At 41.2% G+C, this 10,997-nt stretch overlaps 1 protein-coding gene across 1 annotated transcript in view; it reads right to left on the reverse strand.

Annotated features, from left to right (window-relative positions):
• Window positions 1–246: 246 nt before the first annotated feature.
• NRBF2 (nuclear receptor binding factor 2) overlaps window positions 247–10,997 on the reverse strand; it is a 25,623-nt gene continuing 14,872 nt past the window's right edge. Inside the window, exon 4 of the mRNA XM_040361989.1 lies at window positions 247–2,424. Coding sequence (XP_040217923.1) covers window positions 1,678–2,424 — 747 coding nt within the window. The 3' untranslated portion in view covers window positions 247–1,677. The remainder of the gene's footprint in view (window positions 2,425–10,997) is intronic.

Genomic DNA, 10,997 nt, shown 5'->3' on the forward strand with positions numbered 1-10,997 from the left:
CCCTCCCTTTGGAATTCTCACATTAGATTCAAAGGTTTTTGTATGAAGGTTTTTTTTTATATATATATATATATATATATATATATATATATATATATATATATATATATATATATATATATATATATATATATATATATATATATATATATATATATATATATATATATATATTTTTTTTAGAAACTTTGTGGAAAACAAGGAACATTTTCTTTTCAGCGAGCATTAGAAAGGCATTTGGAGACATTTCAGATATAAACACACTTTATTATTGTCAACCAAATACTGTCATCCAGCGTTTCTTGCACTCATGCACTGTTATAACAAGATACTGATCATTCAGTAAGTATTTTTTTTAAACAATGCTTAACACATATTTTATTGATATACAGCAAAGTTATTTACGATGCACCCTGATTTTTTTATGTTTTTGTAAACTGATTATTTAGAAATTACATGTAATTTGGTTCCAGAAAGTAAAGTAAAATGTACATGTCTCCTTGTTGATTTGAGGTTAAGATCTAGGAGTGCAATGTGGCACACATTGATACATGAATTGTGGTGTGTATATGGTACACACACTGTTTCTGTGGTAAAGGCCAAGTCCACCCTAAATGGCTAGATTTGTTATAGGTGGATGCCGATGGGTTAGCTCACCTCAAGGCTTTGTGCATCTCTCAGGGAACACGGAAATCCCTGGACCTCCCTGTTCTGCCCTCTGCAGCCTGGGTCTTGCCGTTCCTCCTCCTGAAGACCAGGAGCAATGGCATGGATACTGCATTGATCATAATGCAAATTAAAGGACACAAACAGAAGATCCTTAAAAAACAGCTGCGACATGGGAGCAAACCTAAGGTCTCAGATACAGAGATCTCACCAATGCAGTCCCCGCAGACCTAGGGACTTTAATATAGAGATCTCCTCAACACTGTCCCCAAGAAATAGAAGATGGTACAATTGGACAGCATTGAATACTGGTTTTGGGTAGACCGATAATCTTTGAGACACAAGTCCTTCCAAAACGGTTTACAAATAAGGGCCAAGATTGGTGAACTGAATCAGCCATCAACTTAGCTCCCTCTGGAATAGAAACTCCAAGATCTTTATAATGGCCATAGAAGGGCAGACTTGGGAGAAGAGATCCCTGCTTAAATCCCTCAGAAATATAGCACAACAGGCTTTAACCAGATTGGTCATCCACCCAAAACTGAAACCTCCAACTGTGAAAAGATTTACTCAAGAAAAAAAAAAAAAAAAAAAAAAAAGAAAAACACTGTGCATAATAGAAATCGTACATTCCAAATGCATGAGAGAAACAGGTTAAAATACAGAGAATTACTACCTTTGCAACATAGCTTCTGCATTGTAATCATCATGGAATTATATATACCAATTAAAAACTGTAGGCAAGGTTTTGGAAAAAGTTATTTTAGGCAGTCATTTGGTTTTGAAGAGAAAAAAAAATAGTAGTATATCAAGATCTCTCCTGTCACTCTCTTGTAGCATTTTAGGTCTAATCAACATAGGAACTCAAGTTGAATATTTCACAGTGACTTGTCTACCAATGCTCAACCTCCTACAGTAAACTCTTGCAAAGGCCCGATGGCCTTAGCGATATTGCTGCCAAGGTGGTTTTCCCTTTTCTGCGATTGTCCAAAAATACGGTCGCTTGATCTTCTAGCTGTCCAAATAGTCTTTAAGTCCTGTAATTTGTGATTGTATATCGTCTGGTAGCTCGAGGGGAGGAAGTTCTGGTAAGGGAATGTCTAAAGGAAGAAGAAGGTTGGGTATAGGAATGTCCGTACCCTTGCTTGTATTTGCTACAAACTTCTGCCAGGTGGAGGCTGGGCTGGAAGAAGTTGCTGTTGGCTGCTGCAGACTCCACAGTTCAGACTTCTCCACGAAATCTGTGTCCTTGTCCAGGTATTTCTCAGGGTTTCTCTGGAGCCGCACCAAATCTGCCCGTAGTTTCCGATTCTCTCGTTTTAGTTTCTCATTTTCAGCCAGAAGGGTGTCCACCAGCAAGTTTAGATCTTTAATCTTGGTTGCTTGCTCTTCCAGTTTTGTTTTGTCATCTTTTGGAACACGGTTAGCCTTGTAAGGCTCCAGTGGCTCCTTCCTCTTCTGCAGCAGATACAGTAAAGAGTCTGGTTCTCGGTCAAGGACACTGTGGATTTCCTGCAAACACTTCCCTGGGTTAGAACTGGATTTCTGCCCTGCAGAAACAAGTGCATTTTGGCTATCGACATCATCAGTAGATGATTTGTATGATGTTTGCAGATGGGCACCAAGCTCCTTCTCTGCAGCTATTGCTTTTTGTTGAGTTCTTAGTTTCTCTTCTCTCTTGGCTCTTTTCAATCTTTCCTGAATTAAGATCTGTTGCTTCAAGTGGCTCTCCCGCTGCAGCTCTAGAGACAGCTGAGCCTAGATAGAAGGTGAGTAATAAGGGTTACTTGTTATAATATAGGATTCCCAATGCCTGTCTTAACAGAGGTGAAAAGATTAGAGCCTCAAGCTGTAGGGTTTACTTCAGATATCAATTAATTTGTAATGATAAAAGGATCACTCAGAAGACCCAATTAGAAAAAATCCCTACAGGTGGATTTCCACAGGGTCCACCACTGGGGCTCCAGCAGGCAGTAGGGAGCTGCGACATTTCAAAAATAATTTGTCTCATTTCAAACCTCTGCCAACTTTGGTGTCTAACTCTATACCAGGGATATGCAATTAGCGGACCGCCAGCTGTGTGGACCGCAAGCTTGTGGCTGTCAGAGTCTTGCTATGCCTCATGGGACTCGTAGTTCTGCAACAGCTGGAGGTCCGCTAATTGCATATCCCTGCTCTATACTATCCAAACTCCAGAATTAAGTGTGAGGTGACTTAGGAAGTTACCTTGAACTCCCTAGTAGGGAACGCCACAATTAGCATACTTTTTTTTTTTTAAGTCGTCTAAAAAAAAATAGGAGCTTGAAAAAAAGGTAGCTGTTAAATTAGGTCAGTTATCACACTCCTACAAACAGAGGAGGCACCCAAGATTACCGAAATAATGCTGCCATATTTTACTGGCACCAGGGTCTGGCATAACATTGTCTCATGTTATATTATATATTTATTGGCAGCCTTTTCACACAGCCAAAGGCTGGAATTTACATGATGTAGGCCCTAAATCCCATAAAATGCCTTACAGTGCAATGAAAAAGTATTCATACCCCTTGAAAATTTCCACATTTTGCCACATTACAACCAAAAAAGAAAAATGTATTTTATGTTAAGACCAACACAAAGTGGCACGTAATTGTGAAGTGGAAGGAAAATTATAATTTGTTTTCAAAATTGTTTACAAATAAATATCTGAAAAGTGTGGCGTGCATTTGTATTCAGCTCCCTTTACTCTGATACGCCTAACTAAAATCTAGTACAATAAATTGCCTTCAGAAGTCACCCAATTAGTAAATAGAGCGCACCTGTATGTAATTTAATCTTAGTATAAATACAGCTGTTCTGTGAAGCCCTCAGAGGTTTATTATAGAACCTTAGTAAACAAATAGCATCATGAAGGCCAAGGAACACACCAGACAGGTCAGGGATAAAGTTGAGAAAAGTTGAAAGCAGGGTTAAGTTATTAAAAAAAATATCCCAAGCTTTGAACATCTCATGGAGAACTGTTCAATCCATCATCTGAAAATGAAGAGTATGGCACAACTGCAAACCTACCAAAACATGGCCATCCACCTAAACTGAGAGGCCGGGCAAAGAGCATTAATCAGAGAAGAAACCAAGAGGCCCAAGGTAACGCTAGAGGAGCTGCAGAGATCCACAGCTCAGGTCGGAGAATCTATCCACAGGACAACTATTAGTCGTGCACTTTACAAATCTGGCCTTTATGGAAGAGTAGCAAGAAGAAAGCCATTGTTGAAAAAAAAAAAACATAAGTCTTCGCATTTGCAGTTTGTGAGAAGCGGTGTGGGGGACACAGCAAACGTGGAAAATTTTGGCCTAAAAGCAAAATGCTGCGTTTGTGAAAACTAACACTGCACATCACCCTGAGCACACCATCCCCACTGTGAAACATGGTGGTGGCAACATGTTGTGTGGATGCTTTTCTTCATCAGGGACTGGAAAGCTGGTCAGAGTGGATGGGAAGATGGATGGAACCAAATACAGGGCCAATCTAAGAAGAAAACCTGTTGGGGTCTGCAAAATACTTGGGCGGAGGTTCACCTTCCAGCAAGGTTACGACCCTAAAAAAACAGCCAGAGCTACAGTGGAATAGTTTAGATCAAAGCATATTTATGTGTTAGAATGGCCCAAAGTCCAAACCAAAATCCAATTGAGAATTTGTGGCAAGACTTGAAAATTTCTGTTCAGACGCTCTCCATCCAATCTGACAGAGCTTGAGCTATTTAGCAAAGAAGAATGGGCAAAAATGTCACTCTAGATGTGCAAATCTGGTAGAGAAATACCTAAAAAAAACTTGCAGCTGTAATTGCAGGGAAAGGTGGTTCTACAAAGTACTTACTTCCTGCTGGAAGGTGAACCTATGCCCCAGTCTCAAGTCTTTTGCAGACTCAAACAGGTTTTCTTCTAAGATTGCACTGTATTTGGCTCCATCCATCTTCCCATCAACTCTGACTGGCTTCCCTGTCCCTGCTGAAGAAAAGCATCCCCATAACATGATGTTGCCACCACCATGTTTCACGGTGGGGATGGTGTGCTCAGGGAGATGTGCAGTGTTTTTATTTTTTTTACTTTTAGGCCAAAATGTTCAATTTCGGTCTCATCTGACCAAGGCACCTTCTTCCGCATGTTTGCTGTGTCCCCACACGGATTCTCACGAACTTCAAATGCGACTTCTTATGGTTTTCTTCTTGCCACTCTCCCATACAGGCCAGATTTGTGCATGACTAATAGTTGTCCTGTGGACAGATTATCTGACCTGAGCTGTGGATCTCTGCAGCTCCTCCAGAGTTACCTTGGGCCTCTTGGTTTCTTCTCTGATTAATGCTCTCTTTGCCCGGCCTGTCCAATTAGGTGGACGGCATGTTCTGTTAGGTTTGCAGTTGTGCCATACGCTTTGCATTTTCGGTTGATTGATTGAACAGTTCTCTGTGAGATGTTGAAAGCTTGGGATATTTTTGTATAACTTAACCCTGCTTTAAACCTTCTCCACATCTTTATCCTTGACCTGTCTGGTGTGTTCCTTTGCCTTTTATGATGCAGTTTATTCACCAAGATTCTCTAAAAAAAACTCTGAGGGCTTCACAGACGGTATGTGCCTCTTTATGTTGGTCCATTACATAAAATACATTTATAGTTTTGGCTGCAACATGACAAAAGGTGAAAAAATTTCAAGGTGTATAAATACTTTTTTGTATAGCCCAAGGGGTACTCTGGCTTTTTTACATCATAATAGTTTACATCGATAGAAAATGATATGCAAACAGATATCAGTAAGCATTATTTAACTACTTCCCGCCCGGTCAATAGACCATTGACGTCCGGGAAGTGGTTATGTAATCCTGACTGGACGTCTATTGACGTCTAGCAGAATAAAATGCAGGCACGAGCCCGTGGGGGCGTGCAGCACGGCGATCTGTGATGCTGGGTGTAAATCTGACACCCTGCATCTCTTATTTCGGTAAAGAGCCTCCAGCAGAGGCTCTTTACCACGTGATCAGCCATGTCCAATCACGGCTGATCACGATGTAAACAGGAAGAGCCGTTGATCGTCTAGACGCAAGTAGAGGAGAGCCGATCGGCGGCTCTCCTGACAGGTGGGGGTTTGCGCTGATTGTTTATCAGCGCAGCCCCCCCTCGGATGCCCACACTAGACCACAGGGAAGCCACCAGGACCACCAGGGGAGGGGGCAACATGTGGATGGCTAGGTACATCCCCCACGGCCATCCACATGTAAAAAAATAGACACAATAGATGCCAATCGGTGCCCACAAATGGGCACCGACTGGCAACATGGGCACTGATTGGCAAAATAGTAAATACAGTAAACCAGTGCCACCCCAAGTGTCCATCAGTGCCACCCCTCAGTGTCCAGTGCCACCCCTCAGTGTCCAGTGCCACCCCTCAGTGTCCATCAGTGTCACCCATATGTACCCATGAGTGCCACCCATGAGTGCCCATCAGTGCCACCTCAATCGGTGCCCATCAGTGCCACCTCATCGGTACCGTAATTGAAAAAGAAAAACGTACTTATTCACAAAAAAAAAAAAATACAGAAAAAAAGAAAAACTTTATTTTTAAAAAAAAATTGGGTCTTTTTTTAGTTGTTGCGCAAAAAATAAATCGCAGAGGTGATCAAATACCAAGAAAAGAAAGCTCTATTTGTGGGAACAAAATGATAAAAAAATTGTTTGGGTACAGTGTAGCATGACCGCGCAATTGTCATTCAAAGTGCGACAGCGCTGAAAGCTGAAAATTGGCTTGGGCAGGAAGGTGCGTAAGTGCCTGGTATGGAAGTGGTTCAAATTTAATGGACTGTAAAAAATGTACACACAATAAGGTAGCAGTAAGAAGTGTAACTACCGAGGTCAAAGGGTACTTGCCCACATCAGGAGGTACCTGATATACACATGCTTTTGAAAAAGGGTACATACTTTAAATAAATTTGAGAAATGCAGGTCTAAAATGCAGTCCTAATTTCTGAGGTTTAGTGGTTCTTTAACCACTTCAGTACCAATACCCCATCATTATCATGCCAGGCTTCTTTTGGTCTTATTTAACCACTTCAATACAGGGCACTTATACCTTTCTGCCCAGACCGTTTTTCAGCACCATCACATTTTGAATGACAATTGCCCGGTAATGCAACGCTGTACCCAAACAATTTTTTTTATAATTCATTCTCCACAAATAAACCTTTTTGGTGGTATCGGATCACCACTGGGGTTTTTTTTGTAGCAAAAAAAAAGCCGAAAATTTTAAAAATAAATACATTTAAAAAAGTTCATTGGTTTCGGTTATAAAACTTTGTAAATAAATAAGTTTACTCCTTTACCGATGAGGCAGAAAATGTGTGTAGTAGAATATCTGCGCTACCCCTAGAGAAAAATATGACACTGGTGCTGCAACTTAATAGCCTGAATATTCAGCTAATAACGTGTATAAAAAGAAAAAAAAGTGTGCAACCAAAAAATACAACTCCCTTAATATAAAAGGGAAGGGTGATAATGATATGGGAAAACTACACTTTAAAACCAAACAAGGTGCTCCAATAGTGAACGATATTGCAGGACACTGAAGAAATCTCTTGATGCTTCCATCCAAAAATGAACAACGCAGCTTACCAGATTCAATGGATCTCAAACTATAAGGCTCAAACAAGCTCATCAAAGGATCACTCAGATCAGGGATATTCCTTCACAGGTTCATCCAATTCAGGGATCCCTGTAATACAACAAACTCTCCAGAGGTATAGTTGTCCTTTAGCTGCAACGATATCCTTATCCAGAAAATCTCCAGCAGTGGGGTAAATCATATGATAGAAAAGAGAGGCTTCATGGTGCAGTACTCCAGTTAAAAATGTATTGAAAAACGTCTTAGGCACCGACATTCAAACAGCCGTGACTCGAGCCAGCCAGCTGGTACGTGGCAACATCAAGAACAAGTGCTCCACCCAACGCGTTTTCCCCATACAAGGTATTGAATGGGAACGGAGGCTAGCCGTGGCTGTTTGAATGTAATGTTTACAGTCTTTTTTGCATGTCAGTGCCCAAGAAGTTTTTCAATATGTTTTTAACTGGAGTACTGCACCATGAAGCCTCTTTTTTCTATCACATGATGTACCCCACTGGCCACTGCTGGAGATTTCCTGGATAAGCATATCGTTGTCGCTAAAGGACAACTATACCGTTGTATTACAAGGATCCCTGCATTGGATGAACCTGTGGAGGAATATCCCTGATTGGATTAATCCTGTGATGAGCTCATTTGATCCCAATAATTTGAGATCCATTGAATCTGGTAAGCTGCCTTGTTCACTTTACTTTCTGGATAGAAGCATCAAGTGATTTCTTCAGTGTCTTGCAATATCGTTCACTATTGGAGCACCTTTTTTGGACTTTGTGTTTTAAAGTGTACTGTTATCACATGTCATGATCACCCTTCCCTTTTTTATTAAGGGAGTTATATATATTGTTTGGTTGTGCACTTTTTATTTTTATACACTGATGGGGCATCAGTGTATACCGATTGGCACTGATGAGATGGCACTTATATGCAGCACCGATTGGTGGGCACTGGCAGGCATCAGTGATGGTCACAGTGTCATACCTTTTTTTTACCAAAAATATGTAGAATACGTATTGGCCTAAACTGAGGAAAAAAATTGTTAAAAAAAAAAAAATATTATATTATAGCAAAAAGTATTGTGTTTTTTTTTTTTTAATTGTCGCTCTTTTGTTTATAGCGCAATCAATAAAAACCGCAGAGGTGATCAAATAGCACCAAAATAAAGCTCTATTTGTGGGGGCAAAATTATAAACATTTTCATTTGGGTACAGTGTTGCATGACCACGCAATTGTCATTTAAAATGTGACGATGCTGAAAGCTGAAAAATGGCTTGGGCAGGAAGGGGGTGAAAGTGCCCTGTATTGAAGTGGTTAAAGGAGCACCTTTGAGCACATCGGACACCTTTAACATATATGGACTATTTGACGTTTTGATATATTGCTTGCAAATCATTCAAACCAATCATATATTGCCCCCTATATCCAGTATAGGGGGCATTCAAGGTCCATATTACTGTTCATGTGCACATTGCCCTTGTTTGCACTTTATAATTTGTAAAGAAGACATTCAAGGTCCATATGGTCTTTTTTGGCACATCGATTATAATGCAAGATGCATTCTAAAAGGGACAGTGCACTATTGTTTTGAGGATTTGTTGTTTGCCCAGTGTCAGGAATATATAGGTTGGAGCAGTTTCATCAGGTTTATTTATTTAAAACCCCCGAATTTGGGTGCACAGAGCACAAGACTTTCCTTTATATTATGAAAACCTGGAAGCCGATTAGTTTCTATGCAGAGATGCACCTGATTTTGCTTGGGTTTTACATTTTAGTAAATCTCCCCCACTCTCTGAACTGTGCCGTCTACTAATAATGGCTTGGTAATGGCGTTTTTTTTTTTAACATTAGATTGAGGCTCGTTTTGTCAAGGGGAATCAGGTGTTTTTTTTTACAATCGAAGCAGTACTTACCGTTTTAGAGATGCATCTTCTCCGCCGCTTCCGGGTATGGGCTGCGGGACTGGGCATTCCTATTTGATTGACAGGCTTCCGACGGTCGCATACATCGCGTCACAATTTTCCGAAAGTAGCCGAACGTCAGTGCGCAGGCGCCGTATAGAGCTGCACCGACGTTTGGCTTCTTTCGGCTACTCGTGACGCGATGTATGCGACCGTCAGAAGCCTGTCAATCAAATAGGAACGCCCAGTCCCGAAGACCATACCCGGAAGCGGCGGAGAAGATCGCTCTCTAAAACGGTAAGTACTGCTTCGATTTTAAAAAAACTACCCGATTCCCCTTGACAAAATGAGCATCCATCTAATGTTAAAAAAAATATTTCGGGTGAACTCATGCTTTAATGGCGATTTCTGCAGTGCAATAAAACGCTGTGCCCTTCTCCAAAATGTATAAAAAATAATAATGGTGTCAGCGCTCTATCTAGCATAAACATGTGCGAAGTTATGAGCGTTATCTTAGTTCTTTTTGGGATATCACAATGGGTACGTCTAAACCAGAATGTTTTTTTTTAAATCAGTGATTTTGTTTTGTGATCCTCATCAATCACCTCAGCAAAATTGGGCATAGGCACCCAAATTGTGAAGGCCTTGGGTACAGGGTTTGCATATCCAATTCTCTCTTGCTGCATGAACGTGCCTAAGGCATGAAATTCATGCACAAGTGTCAAAAATTGAGTGCTCAGGTCCACAAAGTAAACATTATTGCACAGATCTGAATGCATCCTATGATCTGCTTTGTACATTAATATGCTAGAGTTACAAAAGAGTTTACAAGGTCAGTGTTCAGGTGTGCTTACCAATTACCATATATATCGGCATATAACACGCACTTTTTTCCCCTTAAAACCAGGGTGAAAAAAATCGCTGGTGCGTGTTATACGCCGATATGTATAAAAAAAAAAGCAGGGTACATACTCTACATTGTTTGCATGGCGAGTGGACAGCATCGGAGACAGCCTGGGGGATGTGGGGGTCTCGGGCCACTCGATTCTGCAGACCCCTGTCAGCCATCCCCCACTGCAGTGCACAGAGGAAGCCAGTCTAACTCTCGTTTGTAGCTCCAACTCTCGCGGCCGAGCGTAACCATGGTAACCCTCTGCATGGCTTGCGGGAGTTATGCTGACAGGAATCTGCCGTGAGTCCGAGACAGGTATTTCAAATGGCAGGCTGTGAAAATGTGTGTGTGTGTGTGTGTGTGTGTGGGTGGGGGGGTGTGGGTGTGTGTGTGTGGGGGGGGGGGGGGTTTGAGCAAAGATACACACTGTCTTCTATTGTTAAAAATAAATAAAAAGAAGATACACACTGTCTGACACCCCTTGTCAAAGCCCTAAATAACTCCCGTAATTTCAATAAATTAAAATGCCACCTAAATCATGTAAAAGGGAATTGTTAGTTCCCAATAAACTGGTTTAGGACCCATTCACATGGGGAATTGGCTCTGTGCCAGGCTATATTTTACCATGCTTCATACATCCACTCAGCTATGGTATGCCGCCATAAGGATGCAAGCAGCACTCGTGCATTTCTGTGCTGGTAGAACATGGCCCTGCATGAGGCACAGGGCAAATCGAACCAGTTGAACGAGGCCTTACACTTCCCAGATAGCTTCTGCTTTTAGAAAAGCTAAATTCACAAATGCCAGCGAGTATGAGGCCTAAAATGTATTAATTGGTTATCTTTTCTACCTTGGAAACTCATAACATGCGGACTCCCATGTACACACAAAACCAGAAATT

The sequence above is a fragment of the Rana temporaria genome, chromosome 8 (genome assembly GCF_905171775.1).
Source record: "Rana temporaria chromosome 8, aRanTem1.1, whole genome shotgun sequence".
In the NCBI taxonomy this organism is placed as follows: Eukaryota; Metazoa; Chordata; class Amphibia; order Anura; family Ranidae; genus Rana; species Rana temporaria.